Source organism: Chiloscyllium plagiosum, unplaced genomic scaffold (genome assembly GCF_037043375.1).
Source record: "Chiloscyllium plagiosum isolate Xiang-an unplaced genomic scaffold, Cpla_swu_hap1 HiC_scaffold_14, whole genome shotgun sequence".
Lineage (NCBI taxonomy): Eukaryota > Metazoa > Chordata > Chondrichthyes > Orectolobiformes > Hemiscylliidae > Chiloscyllium > Chiloscyllium plagiosum.
In genome coordinates, this window is record NW_028270152.1 from 3165744 (window position 1) to 3186305 (window position 20562).

Sequence of the window (20562 nt, forward strand, 5' to 3'; positions counted from 1 at the left end):
ATATCACGCCGTGTGTTGAACTCATTAATCCGAGAGCGTAGGGGAATGAAGGTGAGGCCTCTGCTGAGGACTGATCTTTCATCCTCAGAGAGGGGTAGGTCTGGAGAGATGGTGAAAACACGGCAGGGCTGGGAGCTAGGACCTGGGACCTGGTGTGGGGCTGGAGCTGGGAGTGGGGGCGGGGTTAGGCCTGGGAACAGGGACGGAGATCGGCGTGGGGGCGGGGTTGGGCATGCTGTCGGAGATCGGCGAAGGGGCGGGGTTAGGCGTGGTGACGTGGGGGCGTTCTCTTCACAGACTCCTTACACCATCTCACAAATTACTCTTGTAATTTTTTTTCTTCTTCAGTATTTATGAACGAGAGGGACCGTATTGTTGAAGAGGAGAGTGTGAAACGGACTGGTAAGCTAGAGGAGATACTTGTTAGGAAGGAAGATGTGTTGGACATTTTGAAAAACTTGAGGATAGACAAGTCCCCCGGGCCTGACAGGATATATCCTAGGATTATGTGGGAAGCAAGAGAGGAAATTGCAGTACCGTTGGCAATGATCTTTTCGTCTTCACTGTCAACGGGGGTGGTATCAGGGGACTGGAGAGTGGCGAATGTTGTGCCCCTGTTCAAAAAAGGGAATAGGGATAACCCCGGGAATTACAGGCCAGTTAGTCTTACTTTGGTGGTAGGCAAAGTAATGGAAAGGGTACTGAGGGATAGGATTTATGAGTATCTGGAAAGACACTGCTTGATTAGCCAGCACGGATTTGTGAAGGGTAGGTCTTGCCTTACAAGTCTTATTGAATTCTTTGAGGAGGTGACCAAGCATGTGGATGAGGGTAGAGCAGTGGATGTAATATACATGGATTTTAGGAAGGCATTTGATAAGGTTCCCCATGGTAGTCTTATGCGGAAAGTCAGGAGGCATGGGATAGAGGGAAATTTGGCCAATTGGATAGAAAACTGGCTAACCGGTCGAAGTCAGAGAGTGGTGGTAGATGGTAAATATTCAGTCTGGAGCCCAGTTACAAGTGGCGTTCCGCAGGGATCAGTTCTGGGTCCTCTGCTGTTTGTAATTTTTATTAATGACTTGGAAGAGGGAGTCGAAGGGTGGGTCAGTAAATTTGCAGATGATACGAAGATTGGTGGAGTTGTGGATAGTGAGGAGGGCTGTTGTCGGCTGCAAAGGGACTTAGATATGATGCAGAGCTGGGCTGAGGAGTGGCAGATGGAGTTCAACCCTGTCAAGTGTGAGGTTGTCCATTTTGGAAAGACAAATGAGAATGCGGAATACAGGGTTAACGGTAGGGTTCTTAGTAAGGTGGAGGAACAGAGGGATCTTGGGGTCTATGTTCATAGATCTTTGAAAGTTGCCACTCAGGTGGATAGAGCTTGTAAGAAGGCCTATGGTGTATTAGCATTCATTAGCAGAGGGATTGAATTCAAGAGTCGTGAAGTGATGTTGCAGCTGCACAGGACCTTGGTTAGGCCACATTTGGAGTACTGTGTGCAGTTCTGGTCGCCTCACTTTAGGAAAGATGTGGAAGCTTTGGAGAGGGTGCAGAGAAGATTTACCAGGATGTTGCCTGGAATGGAGAATAGGTCGTACGAGGATAGGTTGAGAGTGCTAGGCCTTTTCTCATTGGAACGGAGAAGGATGAGGGGTGACTTGATACAGGTTTATAAGATGATCAGAGGAATAGATAGAGTAGACAGTCAGAAACTTTTTCCCCGGGTACAACAGAGTGTTACAAGGGGACATAAATTTAAGGTGAAGGGTGGAAGGTATAGGGGAGATGTCAGGGGTGGGTTCTTTACCCAGAGAGTGGTGGGGGCATGGAATGTGCTGCCTGTGGGAGTGGTAGAGTCAGAATCTTAGGTGACCTTTAAGCGGCAATTGGATAGGTACATGGATGGGTGCTTAAGCTAGGACAAATGTTCGGCACAACATCGTGGGCTGAAGGGCCTGTTCTGTGCTGTATTGTTCTATGTTCTATGTTCTACCCGGATATATGATACCAGCAGAACGCTAAGGAAATTCAGCACATCCACAATGACTCTTCTCAACATTTATGCATGCACCATAGAAAGCACTTATCTGATGCATCACAGCTTGATATAGTAACTGCTCTGCCCAAGACCCCAGAAAATTACAGAGAGTTGTGAACACAGCCCAGACCATCTCAGAAACCAGCCTTCCATCCATTGGCTCCATCTATACTTCCCATTGCCTCAGGAAAGCAGCCAGTATCAAGGACCCCGCCCAATCCGGGTATACTCCCTTCCACCCTCTTCCATCGGCAGAAGATATAAACGTTTGAATACATATACCAACAGATTCAAGAACAGCTTCTTCCCCACTGTTACCAGACTTATGAATGACCTCTCAAATAATATATCTGCACCTTCTCTGTAGCTATAGCACTATATTCTGCATTCTGGTCTATTATCCTGATGTACTTATGTCAGGTATAATTTGTCTGGATAGCATGCAAAACACGACTTTTCACTGTATCTCGATACATGTGAGTAATAAGTCAAATCAAAATCAAATCAACATTTAACTCAATGCCTCTGGTCCTTTCATCCACATCATTGATTATAACTTGTTACACCTTGCCAACCTGAAAATGACTCATTTATCCTTCGTCTCTGCTTCCTGTTAGCTAACCAATCCACTCTCCCTCCAAGTATCTTACTCCCTACACTATCAGCTCTAAGTTTGCTACTAACCTTCGATGTGGCACATCATCACATATCTGCTGGAATTGACTGTACAATATATCTCCAGCCTTATTCACGTGGCTTAGAACTTCTCACAGAAATCTCCAATCACTTTCATGGTGACTTACAGTCAGAGAAGGTGAAGCTGTTCTCCCAGGGGCAAAAACGTATGCGAGGTGTGTTTGTGTGCGTTTGCGCACGCGGGGGAAGGGATGAGATTTGATTGAGTTGGATAAAGTATAAGGTCACCAAAGATAAATGATTCCTATTTATTGATGGCATAGCAGCTGAAGGGACACAGGTTTAAGGCTTTGACCCACCTTCCTTAAGACCTTTAATGAAGGAATAATGATCAGAATTAGATTTATGACTGTTAAATCACATATTAACTTATCTATCCTATCTGTTCATAAGAACATAGTATCAGGAGTAGGCCATTCAGCCCCTCTGGCCTTTCCCACCACTCATTGAGATCATGGTTGATCTGCTTCCATTAATATCTTGAAAATGTCTATCAAACCGACCTATAATTTTCTCAATCCCAGTGTTTGGTTAATCTGCCTTTGTAATTTAACCCTCAGAGTTAGGGTCTTATTCTAGTGACTCGATACTGTACCCTCTCTGAAGGCAGTTCCTGAGGCATGGTGCTCAGGAGGTAAAGCTTCAGCCCTTTGTATTCTATTCTTCTCAATAGAAAGATCCGCATTCCTATGGCCTTTTGGTTTATTCCTGTACTTGTTGATGAAATTTTAACACTCTGTTTACTTCGAATCCCAAAGCTCCAAGAATGTTCCTGTTCATTTTCCACCATTTAGTGAGGAGAGAACTGAGAGCTTCTCATGTCCAAGGTGAATGAGCTTCTCTTTTCTGATACTGAAACATTGGAGCAGGCGTAGGCCATCGGCCCTTTGAGTCTGCTCCACCATTAAATGCTGATCATCCAACTCAGTCACTTGTTCCTGCTTTTGCCCCAGGCTCTTTGATCCCTCGAGCCCCAAGAACTAATCTAACTCCTTCGTGAAAACATTCAATGTTTTATCCTCAACTGGTTTTATGTGGTGGAGCATTTTACTCTCTGGGTGAAGACATTCTCCACATCTCAGTTGGAAATGGCCTACCCCATATCCTTAAGATTGTGACCCTGGTTCTAGGTTCCCTGTCCATTGGGAACATCCGTCCAGTGTTAATTCTGTCTAGTCCTTTAGAGTTTTGTAAGTTTCTATGAGAATCCCCCTCATTCTTCTTAACTCCAGTGAATATGGTCCTAACTGATCCAATTTCTCCTCATACGTCACTCCTGCAATCCCAGGAATCAGTTTGGTCAACCTCCAGTGCACTTCCTCCATCACCAAAATATCCTTTCCCAGGTAAGGACTGCACACAAAACAGCACATAATACTCCAGCCGTGGTCCTGTGTAATTGCAGTGGGACATCCCCACTTGAATCCTCTCGCTATGAAAGCAAACTTATCATTTACCTTGGAAGAGCAAATTACTGCAGATGCTGGAATCTGTACTGAAAGCAAAAAATGCTGGAGGTCACACTGATCAGGCAGCATTCATGGAGAGATGGGAAGCTAACGTTTTGAGTCTGAATGACTCTTCATCCTCTGGTGCCCCTGAACACTTACTCTCAGCGACTGGTGAACAAAGATTTCCAGGTCTCATTGCACCCCGCCCCTTTCTCAGTCGATTACCACTCAGATAATAATCTGCCTTCCTGTTCTTGCTCCCAAAGTGGTTAACCCCACATTGATCCACATTAAACTGCATCTGCCATGCATTAACCCACTCCCTCAGCCTGTCCCCATTACACTGAAACATCTCTGCATCCTCCTCATAGCTCACCCTCCCACCCAGCTTTGTGTTACCTGGAAACCTGGGGATAGTACAGTCAGTTCCTCATCCAAATCATGACTATATCGTATGAATAGCTGGGGCCCTAGCACTGACCCCTGCAGTATCCCATTACTCACTGCCTGCCCCTTGGAAGAACACCTGTTCATTCCTAACCTTTGTTTCCTGTCCATCTCAATACACTAGCCCCCAAACCCATGAGCTTTAATTTTATGTTTTATGAAATCCATTTGTCACAGCTTTGTCTATTTACTTTGTCTGGGAATATTCACGCTTGCTTCTAAAATGACCAACTTTGTATCAGCAGCGAATTCGGATAGCCCATCATCTAAGTCATATATCAAAAGGATGAAGAATTGAGGCCCCAACACAGATCCCTATGGGACTTCTGTCATCACACGCTGCCCATTCAAATACCTGCTCATTAATCTGGCTTTGCCTCCTCTTGTTCAGCAAGTTTCTAATCCAGCTCAGTAATTTGTCTTAATTCCATGGATTTCAGTTTTAGTGAACAGTCACGTCAGAGGGAATTCATCAAGCTCCTTCAACTCGTGGGGTGGCATGGTGGCTCACTGATTAGTACTGCTACCTCACAGCACCAGGGACCCGGGTTCAATTCCTACCTCGGGCAACTGTCTGTCTGGCGTTTGCACATTCTCCATGTGTCTGTATGGGTTTCCTCCGGGTGCTCCGGTTTCCTCCCACAGTCCAAAGATGTGCAGGTTAGGTGAATTGGCCATGCTAAGTTGCCCATAGTGTTAGGTGGCTTAGTTAGGGGTAAAGATAGGGGGGTGGGTTTCTCTTTGGAGGGCCGGTGTGGACATGTTGGGCCAAAGGGCCTGCTTCCACGCTGTAGGTAATCTAATCTAATCAACTCAATGGAGAAATGCTGTTCCCTCTCACTGATGATACATGTGTAGGCAACACAGATGTTTGTTTTGGGTGCGAGTTGGAGTCGGGAATATGGCGAAAAATGTTTTTATCACATCGAGCGGTAACAACCTGGAACCCACTGCCCAGATTGGGAGCAGAGATGACCAACTATTTCACAAGGACGTTGAGTGCCTACCCTAGGAAAAAATAACTTGCAGAGTAAAGGGGAGAGAGCAGGGAATGGGAAATCCAGCAGGAACTCAGTAGGTCAATTAACGTCCTTCCGAAACAGAATGCGTCATTGAACTTAAAATGTTAACTCTGCTTTCCCTCCACCGATGTTGCCAGTTCTGCTGAATCTCTCCAGCAATTTCTGGCTTTGACTCTGTGCCTCCCTTAACTCTTTGAAAGAGTACCTATCGCATTTCCGACGCCCCTCCCCCAAGCCCCTCCTCCCTACCTTTTATCTCAGCCTGCTGGACACACTTTCCTCATTCCTGAAGAAGGGCTTATGCCCGAAACGTCGATTCTCCTGTTCCCTGGATGCTGCCTGTCCTGCTGCGCTTTTCCAGCAACACATTTTCATCTTTGAAAGAGTAACCAATACGAATAAAGAGCTGAATGGTCTGTTTCTGTGCTGTACCAGTCCATGATTCTTACTGATCGAAGACTCTAATTTAAATGTATCAATAGGGGCTATATAAAGCCCCTATTTACTTCCTGATGTAAATAAGGAACCTCAGACCTTTGCTGGCAATGTACAAGTGTCTTTCCAGAATCTTTCTCAGCGGGTGATCATACCCAGCTCAATAAAACAGAACAAATCACATCTCAATATGATCATCCTAGCATCGTAGACAGTTATTGTTTGCACATTGGCTTCTCTCGTTGGACAGAAACAACTTGTAAGGAGTTTAACCTGCTCATGACCACACCTCAGGTGAGGCTGAGAACTCAGAGCTTGCATGGTCTTCCTCACTTTACATCACAATCCACCTCCCCAGCCAACTGAGCCGGCCTTGAACTGCCACATACAGTCAGCTCCTGCCACCTGATGGCCAGAGGTGGAACAGCAGCAGAGTGATTTGTCCAAGCCAGCAGAAACTCTGAAAACAACACATTACATTTTCAATGCAATTTTAAATATAATTTCACGAGTGCTGGGCAGAGGCATAAACAGCCAAAACATAGATATTGAAGCAATCAAGAAGCTCAGGGATCTGACGAGATTCTGAAAGGGGGAGAGCAAGGTTGAGCAGTGGGGAGGCTGAAGAACTTAAATTGGAGTGTCTGTGCTCCTTAACTGGACAGATACCTTGGGGGGGACCTAATTCACTGACTCTGTGAAAATCTTACAGTCTGGTATCCTGATAGGTGGAGAAAGACTGGGACCCAGGAGCACGAACACACACACATTACAGACAGACAGACACACACACAAATACACACAGACACACACAGACAGACACACACAGACAGACACACAGACACCTTGCCCATTTCCAGGTCATAATGATTTTTCTGAGGCTACTTTTATTGGCTGTATTATCGCCGCTGTGAGAATGAGATTTACTCCCTGACCTTCTCATTGATGCTTTCCACCATTAGCTCCTTGACTTTATTCTCCAAATCCTTCAGCTGTTTCCTCTGAGCAGCCATTGTCTTTCGGAAGGTATTTTCCTGTTCCTGAAGGAGTCTCTCTGTTTCATGTCTTGTATCCTCTGACTGTACGACTGGGCTGTATGGACCAGATACTGACCCGTTCACCACTCTCTCAGCTTCACAGGATTCCTGGTAATACTTGAGCATTGAATCATAGAGCTCTGTAAAAGACAGGTTTCCAATCATTAAGGTTTGAGATGTTTCTCAATGAGCTGGAGGTACACGGTGCAGTTCCTCAGGGGGTAAAAAGCATTGATTAGATGAGGATCCATCACCCACTCTCTCATCAGACAGTGGGAAGCTGCCTTATTGAACTGAATGGCTTATAAGATGCTGCAGAGGCCAGTGATGAATGAATCAGGGAATGGAGTCACATTGAACCCCAGACTGGGTAAGGACAGGAGGTTTCCAACCCAAAGGACATTCATGAACTGGCTGGGTTTTTAGGACAATTTCACAGCTTCACTGTCACTTTGACTGACCCAAACGGTCTGATTTTTTTAACTCTTACAATCGAATTTGAATTCTCGAACTGCCCTCTGTGGGATTTGAACCCATGTCATAAAGTCTTGCAGCACAGATACAGCCCTTCAGCCCAACTCATCCATGCTGACCAGATTTCTAAACTGAACTAGTCCACACTATTTGGCCCACTTTCGCTAAACCTTTCCTGGTCCAAATGTCTTTTAAATGTTGTCATTGTACTCACCTCGATTACTTCCTCTGGCAGTTCATTCCATATACACATACCACCCTCTACATGAAAAAGATGCCCCTCAGGTTCCTTTTAAATCGTTCCCCGCTCACCTTAAACCTGTGCCCTCTAGTTTTGGACTCCCCTACCTCAGGGAAAAGATCTTGACGATTCACTATATCCACACTCCTCATGATTTTATAAACCTCTAAGATCCTCCCACAATCTCCTACACCCCAGGGAAAGTAGTTCCAGCCTATCCAGCCTGCCCTTATTACACAGACCCTCCAGTCTCAGTAACATCCTTGTAAATCCTTGTAAATCCTTTTCCAGTTTAACAACAGCCTTCCTTTAACAGGGCAACCCCCCAGAATTATACTCAGTCCTTCAAAAGTGGACTAACCAATGTCTTGTTCAGTTGTAACATGACATCCCAACTTCTGTACTCAATACTCTGACCAATGATGGCAGGTATGCTGAATGCCTCCTTCACTGCCCTATCTCCCTGTGAAACCACTTTCAAGGAACTATGTACCTGCACCCCAGGTCTCTTTGTTAGACAACACTCCCCAGGGCCTTATCATTAACTGTGGAAGTCCTACTCTGGTTTGTCTTATTAAAGTACAACAGCTTGCATTTATCCAAATTAAACTCCAGTTCCCATTCCTCGACCCACTGGTTCAGTTGATCAAGATGCTTTGTAATCTTAGATAAGTGTCTTCACTCTCCATTACAGCACCATATTCTGGTGTCATCCACAAACTTACTAACCATACTTTCTATATTCTCATCCAAATAATTTATATAAATGTTACATAATGTTCCTTGGATTATTCATTTCTTAATCCCTTCTACATTACGGGGCAAAATTTAGAGAAAGATATACTGGCATTGGAGGCAGTGCAGAGAAATACATGCAGCTGATCCCAGGGATAGAGGTCAGTCTTATGAGGAGAGGGTGAGTCAGTTGGACCTGTACTCATGGAGTCTAGAAGAGTGAGAAGCGACCTTATTGAAACCTGCAAATGTCTCAGGGACCTGGAGAAAGATTGTTTCCTCTTGTGTTTAGGACCAGAGCGAAACCTTTCAGAATAAGGGATTACTAATTTCAGACAGACTGAGGAGGAATGTCTTCCCTCAGAGGGGAGTGAATCTGTGGAATTCTTTACCATAGAGGGCTGTCAGGGCTGGGTCATTCAGGATATTCAAGACAGATTTTTAATTAGAATGGAAATCAAGTGTTATGGAAAAAGGAAAGGAAGTGGATTTGAGCATTATTGGATCAGCTAGGATCTCACTAAATGACAGAGCCGACCCAATGAGCTTTATCTGTTCCTACATCTTTTGGCCTCTCACAAGGAGTACTTGAGGTGAATAGTATCGATACATATAAGGGAAAATGAGATGAAACAAAGGGGGAGATGGATATGGAGGATTATGATGGTGGATTTAGATGAGGAACGATAGAAGGAAGTGTGAGTGGATCATAAATTCCAGCATTTATTGGTTGGACCGAATGGTCTGTTTCTGAGCCACATTTCCAGTGTAATGTGATGGTCATCAGTCCTAGCCTACTGTTCATAAATCTATGCTGACTCTCAGATCAGCTTCAGAAATGCAAAATGTTCAGGCACCCTTGGTGCTGCTCTATAATCACCTCATTCTCCTGCCTCATCTTATAGTGGAGTCACATTCACAATATCCCAAATTATAGAAATGATTCCTGAATCAAGTGCAATCAGGAACTTCCTGCCTGACAGGGTGGCTAAAGTAGATTCCATAAGAACTTGCAAAAGGGATTTAGATCAAAAGCTTAATGGACAAGGCTCTGGTCAGAATGCATTTGGAACATTGTGAGCAGTTTCAGGCCCAGTATCTAAGGAAGGCATTGGAGAGGGTCCAGAGGGGGTTTACAGGAATGATCCAGGGGGATAAGGGCTTGTCATGTGAGGAGCAGTTTAGGACTCTGGGTCTGTACTTGATGGAGTTAGAAGGATGGAGGGGGGTGGGGGGCAGTGTGATATGACTGAAACTTAACAGGATACTGAGAGGCCTGGAGAGAGGGGACATGGAGAAGATGTTTCCAGTGGTAGGAGAGACTAGGACCCGAGGCACAGCCTCAGGGTGAAGGGACAATCCTTTAGGACTGAGATGGGGAGGAACTTTTGCAGCCAGAGTGTGGGGAATCTGTGGGACCCATTGTTGCAGAGGGCTAAAGGGGCCAAGTCACTGAGTGCCTTTAAGACACAGATAGATAGGTTCCGGATTGAAGGTTGTAGGGAAAACGCAGGAGAATGAGGTGGAGCAGACCTGATGGGGTGAATGGCCTAATTCTGCTGTTGTGGTCTTATAAAAAATAAAATCGCAGAACATTGGGGAAAGAGCAGAACTGTGCGTTAGAAGACAGGGACAATGGTTCCAGATGAACTTGCTCTGAATTGTGTGCTTTTATGACTTGTGTATTCTACTGAACTGAGGACACTCAGCTGAGTAAAAACACACCTTTGAAGTTTGATGTGATAAATTTCTGCAGCTCCTTTGTTTTCTCGATGAGTGACATGTTGAGAATCCTCGATTCCTCCTCCAGCTGTTTAATATCCCTTTCTGCTTTGATGTTTTTCGAATCGGTCCTGGCTATATCTTCTGTCAGAGTATCCATCCTCTGTGACAGTCGCTTCATCTCCTTCCTGAGGGACAGTAAAGGAACATTCACTCCACTGGGACACTGCAAAAACCGACTGACTCAAAACCCAAGAGTGAGAGTGGAGCTGTGTGGTTAGATTTGAGATGGTTATTTTCTATTTGTGAGAGATTTATCTGTGAAATGCAGGATTAGAGTCATAGAAATGTACAGCATGGAAACAAACCATCACACAACACCAGGTTACAGTCACTAGCTTTCGGAGCGCCGCTCCTTCATCAGGTGGTTGTGGAGAATAAGATTGTAAGATACAGAATTTGATCAGATCAGATTCCCTACAGTGTGGAAACAGGCCCTTCAGCTCAATACGTCCACACCGACCCTCCGAAGAGTAACCCACCCAGACCCATTTCCCTCTGACTAATACACCTAACACTATGGGTAATTTAGCATGACCAATTCACCTGAACTGCACATCTTTGGACTGTGGGAGGAAACCGGAGCACCCAGAGGAAACCCGCACAGACACGGGGAGAACGTGCAAATTCCACCAGACAGTTGCCTGAGGCGGGAATCGAACCTGGGTCCCTGGTGCTGTGAGGCAGCAGTGCTAACCACTGTGTCACCAATTTTGTTTCCTCCTGAGGCCTTCCATGTTAGGTAGATAGATCCTGTTTCTCACATGCCTGACAGTTACAGGAATTCAATACTCAGAAATATCCTCAGTCCTGCTGAGTGCCATGAAATTTCCCTTCCCACAATCCTGAATACTTTGTCTTTGCTCACAGATTCTGAGTCTTGAAGCTTAATAAACTCCAATCAAGGAGGGTCCCAAATTTATAGCAAAAGTTTACAGTATGATGTAACTGAAATTATATATTGGAAAAGACCTGGATTGTTTGTGAAGTCTCTCACCTTTTAGAATGACCATGTTGATTTCAGTTCTTTCATATGTAAATGAAGGAGCAGCGCTCCGAAAGCTAGTGCTTCCAATTAAACCTGTTTGACTATACCCTGGTGTTGTGTGATTTTTAACTTTGTATACCCCAGTCCAACACCGGCATCTCCAAATCATATACAAAGGAACCTCAATTATCTGAATGTGATGGACGGGCACTATTTCGTTCAGATAATCAATTATTCGGTGAATCGATTCAATGCCTTTCCTCTGGGTCTTGGAGTTTTAAAGTCTGCTCCCCGTTCAGGAGACTGCAGCATAACATGCGTGAGCCCAACCCCACCGTCCAACACCGCTCCCCCACCCCCACCCGCCCCCTGCCCCCTGCCCCCTGCCTGTCCCCACCTCCACCCCCCGCACAATCCCCGGTGCATCTCCCCCCCCTCTCCGGGGCAGCCAGACTCGAAACTAACAACAAGACTGCTGCTGCCATTTGGGTGGTGAGTCTCCAAATAGCATGTGCACGTTTACACACACCCACACACACACCCCCACACACCCACACACACACACACACCCCACACACACACACCCCACACACACCCACACACCCACCCACACACACACACCCCACACACACCCACACACCCACCCACACACCCACCCCCACACACACACACCCACACACACCCACCCCCACACACACACACCCACACACCCACACCCACACACACACCCACACACACACCCACACACACACACCCACACACACACCCACACACCCACCCACACACACACACCCACACACCCACCCACACACCCACACCCACACCCCCACACACACCCCCACACCCCCACACACACACACCCACCCACACACACACACAGACACACACACACATGCCCACACACACACCCACACAGACACACACACAGACACACACATGCCCACACACACACCCACACACCCACACAGACACACACACAGACACACACACACCCACCCACACACCCACCCACACCCACACCCACACACACACACACACCCACACAGACACACCCACACAGACACACAGACACACAGACACACCCACACACACACAGACACACACACACCCACAGACACACACACACACGCCCACACACACACACCCACACACACATACACACACAGACACACACACCGACACCCACCCACATACCCACACCCACCCACAGACACACACACACCCACAGACACACACACACCCACGCCTACACACACACACACACCCACACACACACACCCACACCCACACACACAGACACGCACACACCCATACCCACACACATACACACACACCCACACACACACCCACACACACACCCACACACCCACACACACACCCACACACCCACACACACACCCACACACCCCCCACACACACAGACACACCCACACACACAGACACACACACACACACACCCACACCCACACACCCACACACACAGACACATACACGCACACGCCCACGCACACACACCCACACACACACCCACCCACCCACATACACCCACACCCATACACACACACACCCACACACATACACACACACACACATCCACCCCCCCACACACACACAGATACACACAGACACCCCCCCCCCACACACACACACCCCCACACACACACAGACACACACCCCCACACAGACACACACACACAGACACACACACAGACACACACACACCCCCCCACACACACACACACACAGACACACACACCCACACAGACACACACATACACCCACACACACCCACACACACACAGACACACACACAGACACACACACAGACACACACACACACAGACACACACACAGACACACACACACAGACACACACATACACCCACACACAGACACACACAGACACACACACACAGACACACGCACAGACACAGACACACACACACAGACACACACACACAGACACACAGACACACACACACACACAGACACCCCCCCGCAAACACACGCAAACATAGACACAAACACACGCAAACACAGACACACACACGCAAACACAGACACACAAACAGACACACACACACAGACACACACGCAAACAGACAGACAGACACACTCATACAGACACACACACACACACACAGATACACACACATAGACACACACACTCACACAGACTCAGGCAGAGACACAGACACACGCACAGACACAGACACACACACATGCAAACAGACAGACACAGACACACACACGCAAGCAGACACGCAAACAGACACACACACAGACACACACACGCAAACAGACACACGCAAACAGACACACGCAAACAGACACAGACACACACGCACAGATACACACACAGATACCCACACACCCACAGACAGACACTCTCACATGCACACAGACACACGCACACACACACAGACCGACACTCTCACATGCACACAGACACACGCACACACACAGACAGAGACACCCACACATCCACAGACACACAGCCACCCACACACCTTTTCACTGCAACTTTGTGACAGGTTTCACCTTTGCCCTATACAGGACAATGTTAGAGAGATTAACTGGGGAGGGGGGGGGCGGTTAGACTACTTGCCTGTGTAGAACTCCAGGGAAAGTGTGGCAAGAAAGAGAGAGAGAGTGAGAGAGGGGGCGGGGGGTGGTGGTGGGGTGGGAGGTCAGTCATTTAGAGATGGTGCCTGTGCTCTCAACAGTCACAGACTGTTCTCGGCAGCACTTTTAATCACTGTAAACAAAAGACACGATCACTGTTGGACACACGTCTTTGATATAATGTTTCTGTCAGGACTTCGAGATCTCCTTTGGATAATCCGGTTTTTGGATAATTGGTATTCGGATAATCGAGGTTCCTCTGTATGGGGATCAGAATAGCACTTTGCAAATAAATGCAAAGGGTTTTTTCAGACTCAGTCTGTGGTTATGATGAGGAATGTCCAGCCCAATCAGAGAGTCATACAGCAGAGAAACAGGCCCTTCAGCCCACCATGTTGGTGCCAACCAACAAACATCAAACTACACTAATCCCATTCCCATGCACTCGGTCCAGAGCCGACTTTGCCCTGGTATTGTAAGCGCTCATCCAGATGCTTCTTAAATATTGTAACAGGACCTGCCTCCACCACCCTCTCAGGCAGAACATTTCACTCTTTTTTTATTCATTCCTGGGATGAGGGTGTCACTGGCTGGGCCAGTATTTATTGTCCATCCCTAATTGCCCAGAGGGTAGTTAAGAGCCAACCACATTGCTGTGGGTATGGAGTCACATGTAGGCCAGACCAGGGGAGGAAGACAGTTTCCTTCCCTAAAGGACATTAGTGACGTAGATGGTAGTTTTTGACAATTGATAATAGGTTCATGGGTCATCATTGGACTCTTAATTTCAGATTCTTATTTATAGTCATTGAGTCATAGAGATATACAGCACGGAAGCAGACCCTTCAGTTCAACCTAGGCAAAAGTGAGGATTGCAGATGTTGGAAACCAGAGTTTGGATTAGAGTGGTGCTGGAAAAGCACAGCAGGTCAGGCAGCATCTGAGGAGCAGGAGAATTGACTTTTCAGGCAAAAGCCCTTCAACAGGAATGACCAACCTGTCCATGCCGACCAGATATCCCAACCCAATCTAGTCCCACCTGCCAGCACCCGGCCCATATCCCTCCAAACCCTCCCTATTCATATACCCATCCAAATGCCTCAAAGCAACCAGTGCTAGACTCAGTGGACTGAATCGTCTACTTCTCCATGAAAAGATTCCACCATTCTATGACAAAGAGTGGTGTGAGTGGTGTCCCTCAGGGTGCACACAGGACGGGAAATCCAATCGGGAGCCTGGGTCTTCAGAATAATTAAAGGCAGTAAATGGGTGATCATGACTCTGGGCTCAAAGGGGCAGACATCCTGAGTTTAGGACCAGAAACTGAGCGATATATAAGTGCCAGAACTGGGCAGATAGCTCAGAGGATTGTGGCGCTGGAGGAGGTGATGGAGTTAGAGAGGGGTGTAGGGGCTGGAGGAAGTTACAGAGATAGGGAGGGGGTGTAGGGGCTGGAGGAAGTTACAGAGATAGGAATGGGGGTGTAGGGGCTGGAGGAGGTTACAGAGATAGGGAGGGGGTGTAGGGGCTGGAGGAAGTTACAGAGATAGGGAGGGGGTGTAGGGGCTGGAGGAAGTTACAGAGATAGGAATGGGGGTGTAGGGGCTGGAGGAAGTTACAGAGATAGGAATGGGGGTGTAGGGGCTGGAGGAAGTTACAGAGATAGAGAGGGGGGTGTAGGGGCTGGAGGGAGTTACAGAGATAGGGAGGGAGTGTAGGGGCTGGAGGAGGTGACAGAGATAGGGAGGGGGTGTAGGGGCTGGAGGGAGTTACTGAGATAGGAATGGGGGTGTAGGGGCTGGAGGAGGTGACAGAGATAGAGAGGGGGTGTAGGGGCTGGAGGGGTTACAGAGATAGAGACAGGTTTGATTAGATTCCCTACAGTATGGAAACAGGCCCTTCAGCCCAACAGGTCCACACTAACCCTCCGAAGAGCAACCCGCCCAGACCCATTCCCTTTCCTTTAATCCTGACTAATGTAATAATACAATGGGCAATTTATGATGACCAATTCACCTAACTTGCACATCTTTAGATTGTGGGAGGAAACCGGAGCACCCAGAGGAAACCCACAAAGACACAGGGAGAATGTGCAAACTCCACACAGACAGTCACCTGAGGCAGGGATTGAACACAGGCCCCTGGTGCTATGAGGCTGCAGTGCTAACCACTGAGCCACCCAGGTGTAGAGGCTGGAGGAGATGTAGGGGCTGGAGGAGGGGACAGAGATACGGAAGGGGTGTAGGGGGCTGGAGGGGGTGACAGAGATAGGGAGGGGATGTAGAGGCTGGAGGGGGTGACAGAGATAGGGAGGGGGTGTAGAGGCGGAGGGGGTGACAGAGATAGGGAGGGGGTGTAGGGGCTGGAGGGGGTGACAGAGATAGGGAGGGGGTGTAGGGGCTGGAGGAGGTGACAGAGATAGGGAGGGGGTGTAGGGGCTGGAGGGGGTGACAGAGATAGGGAGAGGGTGTAGAGGCGGAGGGGGTGACAGAGATAGGGAGGGGGTGTAGGGGCTGGAGGAGATGACAGAGATAGGGAGGGGATGTAGAGGCGGAGGGGGTGACAGAGATAGGGAGGGGGTGTAGAGGCGGAGGGGGTGACAGAGATAGGGAGGGGGTGTAGGGGCTGGATGAGATGACAGAGATAGGGAGGGGATGTAGAGGCGGAGGGGGTGACAGAGATAGGGAGGGGGTGTAGGGGCTGGAGGAGGTGACAGAGATAGGGAGGGGGGTGTAGGGGCTGGAGGGGGTGACAGAGATGGGGAGGGGGTGTAGAGGCTGGAGTGGGTGACAGAGATAGGGAGGGGGTGTAGGGGCTGGAGGGGTTGATAGAGATAGGGACGGAGTGTAGGGGCTAGAGGGGGTGACAGAGATAGGGAGGGGGTGTCGTGGGCTGGAGGGAGTGACAGAGATAGGGAGGGGGTGTAGGTGCTGGAGGGGTTGATAGAGATAGGGACGGAGTGTAGGGGTTAGAGGGGGTGACAGAGATAGGGAGGGGATGTAGAGGCGGAGTGGGTGATAGAGATAGGGAGAGGGTGTAGGGGCTGGAGGGGGTTACAGAGATAGGGAGTGGGTGTAGAGGCGGAGGGGGTGACAGAAATAGGGAGGGGGTGTAGGGGCTGGAGGAGGTGACAGAGATAGGGAGGGGGTGTAGGGGCTGGAGGGGGTGACAGAGATAGGGAGAGAGTGTAGGGGTTGGAGGAGGTGACAGAGAAAGGGAGGGGGTGTAGGGGCTGGAAAGGGTTACAGAGATAGGGAGGGAGTGTAGCGGCTGGTGCGGGTGACAGAGATAGGGAGGGGGGTGTAGGGGCTGGAGGGGGTGACAGAGATAGGGAGAGGGTGTAGGGGACTGGAGGAGGTGACAGAGATAGGGAGGGGATGTAGAGGCGGAGGGGGTGACAGAGATAGGGAGGGGGTGTAGAGGCTGGAGGGGGTGACAGAGATAGGGAGAGGGTGTAGAGGCTGGAGAGGGTGACAGAGATAGGGAGGAGGTGTAGGGGCTGGAGGGGTTGATAGAGATAGGGAGGGAGTGTAGGGGCTGGAGGGCGTGACAGAGATAGGGAGGGATATTGGGCTGGAGGGCGTGACAGAGATAGGGAGAGGGTGTAGGGGCTGGAGGGGGTGACAGAGATAGGGAGGGGGTGTAGGGGGCTGGAGGGTGTGACAGAGATAGGGACGGGGTCTGGGGGCTGGAGGGGGTGACAGAGATAGGGAGAGGGTGTAGGGGGCTGGAGGAGGTGACAGAGATAGGGAGGGGATGTAGAGGCGGAGGGAGTGACAGAGATAGGGAGGGGTGTAGAGGCTGGAGGGGGTGACAGAGATAGGGAGAGGGTGTAGGGGGCTGGAGGGGGTGACAGAGATAGGGAGAGGGTGTAGGGGGCTGGAGGAGGTGACAGAGATAGGGAGGGGGTGTAGGGGGCTGGAGGGGGTGACAGAGATAGGGAGAGGGTGTAGGGGGCTGGAGAAGGTGACAGAGATAGGGAGGGGATGTAGAGGCGGAGGGGGTGACAGAAATAGGGAGGGGGTGTAGAGGCTGGAGGGGGTGAAAGAGATAGGGAGGGGGTGTAAGGGCTGGAGGGGGTGACAGAGATAGGGAGAGGGTGTAGGGGGCTGGAGGAGGTGACAGAGATAGGGAGGGGATGTAGAGGCAGAGGGAGTGACAGAGATCGGGAGGGGGTGTAGGGGCTGGAGGGGGTGACAGAGATAGGGAGAGGGTGTAGTGGCTGGAGAGGGTGACAGAGATAGGGAGGGGGTGTAGGGGCTGGAGGGGGTTACAGAGATAGGGAGGGGGTGTAGGGGCTGGAGGGGTTGATAAAGATAGGGAGGGAGTGTAGGGACTGGAGGGGGTGACAGAGATAATGAGGGATATTGGGGCTGGAGGGGGTGACAGAGATAGGGAGAGGGTGTAGAGGCTGGACAGAGTGACAGAGATAGGGAGGGGGTGTAGGGGCTGGAGGGGGTTACAGAGGTAGGGAGGGGGTGTAGGGGCTGGAGGGGTTGATAAAGATAGGGAGGGAGTGTAGGGGCTGGAGGGGGTGACAGAGATAGGGAGGGATATAGGGGCTGGAGGGGGTGACAGAGATAGGGAGGAGGTTACAGAGATAGGGTGGGAGGAGAGAGTTTAAGTTGAGGCTGGGTTAGGGTCAGACCATGGGGCAGGTGTGGACCTGTATCAGGGCACAGTGCAGGGTTAAAATTAACTGAATTTTAATATCCATCCAGTGTTGCTCAGGAGAGGAAGGTAATAGATTTCCAAAAGGATTAAGGAAAAGAGTGAGGACATTTGGTTGGAGGGTGTGTGAGGATTGACTGGGGTAAGCTGCCAGTGATCCATGGAGCTGTGAGGGCAGCTCTCAGTAGGACCCTCCCTCCCTCCCACTGGGCCCCCCATGCTCTCTGTGTGTCACTCTACCTGAGACTCTCAGCCAGCTGGTTCAGCTGTTCCAGAGTTCTGGGACTGGTGAGAGGTTCCTCGTGGAGCAGCGCCTCTACATCCTGTAGCTTCCTCTCCAGCTCCTGAAGACTGTCATTCCCTGCTCCAGTTGCCCCAGACATGGTGAGACGATGCACTGCCTCCTTGAGAGCTCGCAGCCTCTCCCCTAACTGTTTCACCTTCTCGTCCCACAAATCGAAGCAGGAATGACATCGAGTACAGCTGGGGGAGCGTCCATGGTAACCTCGGTTACACTGGTCACACCGAGGGCCGGCGTAGCCTTCCTTACAGAGGCAGCGGCCAGTAGACCCGTCACATTGTTGTATCTCGGACCCTTCCGGATCACAGTCACATGCTGGGGACAGATGACAAGGGGTTAGGATCAGCCTTAACTCCCAGGTGATGCTGAGAAACAAGGACCCAATGGATTAGACACTTGCTGCTTCATTCCACCAGGGTCACACTGATACAACACCGGGTTAGATACAGAGTAAAGCTCCCTCTACACTGTCCCCATCAAACACTCCCAGGACAGGGACAGCATGGGGTTGGATACAGAGTAAAGCTCTCTCTACACTGTCCCCATCAAACACTCCCAGGACAGGGACAGCACAGGGTTAGATACAGAGTAAAGCTCTCTCTACACTGTCCCCCATCAAACACTCCCAGGACAGGGACAGCATGGGGTTGGATACAGAGTAAAGCTCTCTCTACACTGTCCCCATCAAACACTCCCAGGACAGGGACAGCACAGGGTTAGATACAGAGTAAAGCTCCCTTTACACTGTCCCCCATCAAACACTCCCAGGACAAAGAGGATTGATGAGGGCAGAGCAGTAGATGTGATCTATATGGACTTCAGTAAGGCATTCGACAAGGTTCCCCATGGGAGACTGGTTAGCAAGGTTAGATCTCATGGAATACAAGGAGAACTAGCCATTTGGATACAGAACTGGCTCAAAGGTAGAAGACAGAGGGTGGTGGTGGAGGGTTGTTTTTCAGACTGGAGGCCTATGACCAGTGGAGTGCCACAAGGATCGGTGCTGGGTCCTCTACTTTTTGTCATTTACATAAATGATTTGGATGCGAGCATAAGAGGTACAGTTAGTAAGTTTGCAGATGACACCAAAATTGGAGGGGTAGTGGAAGCGAAGAGGGTTACCTCAGATTACAACAGGATCTGGACCAATGGGCTGAGAAGTGGCAGATGGAGTTTAATTCAGATAAATGTGAAGTGCTGCATTTTGGGAAAGCAAATCTTAGCAGGACTTATACACTTAATGGTAAGGTCCTGGGGAGTGTTGCTGAACAAAGAGACCTTGGAGTGCAGGTTCATAGCTCCTTGAAAGTGGAGTCACAGGTAGTTAGGATAGTGAAGAAGGTATTTGGTATGCCTTCCTTTATTGGTCAGAGTATTGAGTACAGGAGATGGGAGGTCATGTTGGGGCTGTACAGGACATTGGTTAGGCCACTGTTGGAATATTGCGTGCAATTCTGGTCTCCTTCCTATCGGAAAGATGCTGTGAAACTTGAAAGGATTCTGAAAAGATTTACAAGGATGTTGCCAGGGTTGGAGGATTTGAGCTACAGGGAGAGGCTGAACAGGCTGGGGCTGTTTTCCCTGGAGCCTCGGAGGCTGAGGGGTGACTTTATAGA

General features: G+C 49.2%; 1 protein-coding gene across 2 annotated transcripts in view; it reads right to left on the reverse strand.

Moving 5' to 3' along the window:
• The window catches only part of lamb2l (laminin, beta 2-like), a 206593-nt gene that overhangs the window by 30606 nt on the left and 155425 nt on the right, over positions 1–20562 (reverse strand). For both annotated transcript variants that reach the window (XM_087994040.1, XM_087994039.1), the window contains exons 26-28: positions 18886–19261; positions 10305–10489; positions 7028–7269 (exon numbers count right to left, since the gene is read on the reverse strand). In XM_087994040.1, coding sequence (XP_087850166.1) covers positions 7028–7269; positions 10305–10489; positions 18886–19261 — 803 coding nt within the window. The remainder of the gene's footprint in view (positions 1–7027; positions 7270–10304; positions 10490–18885; positions 19262–20562) is intronic.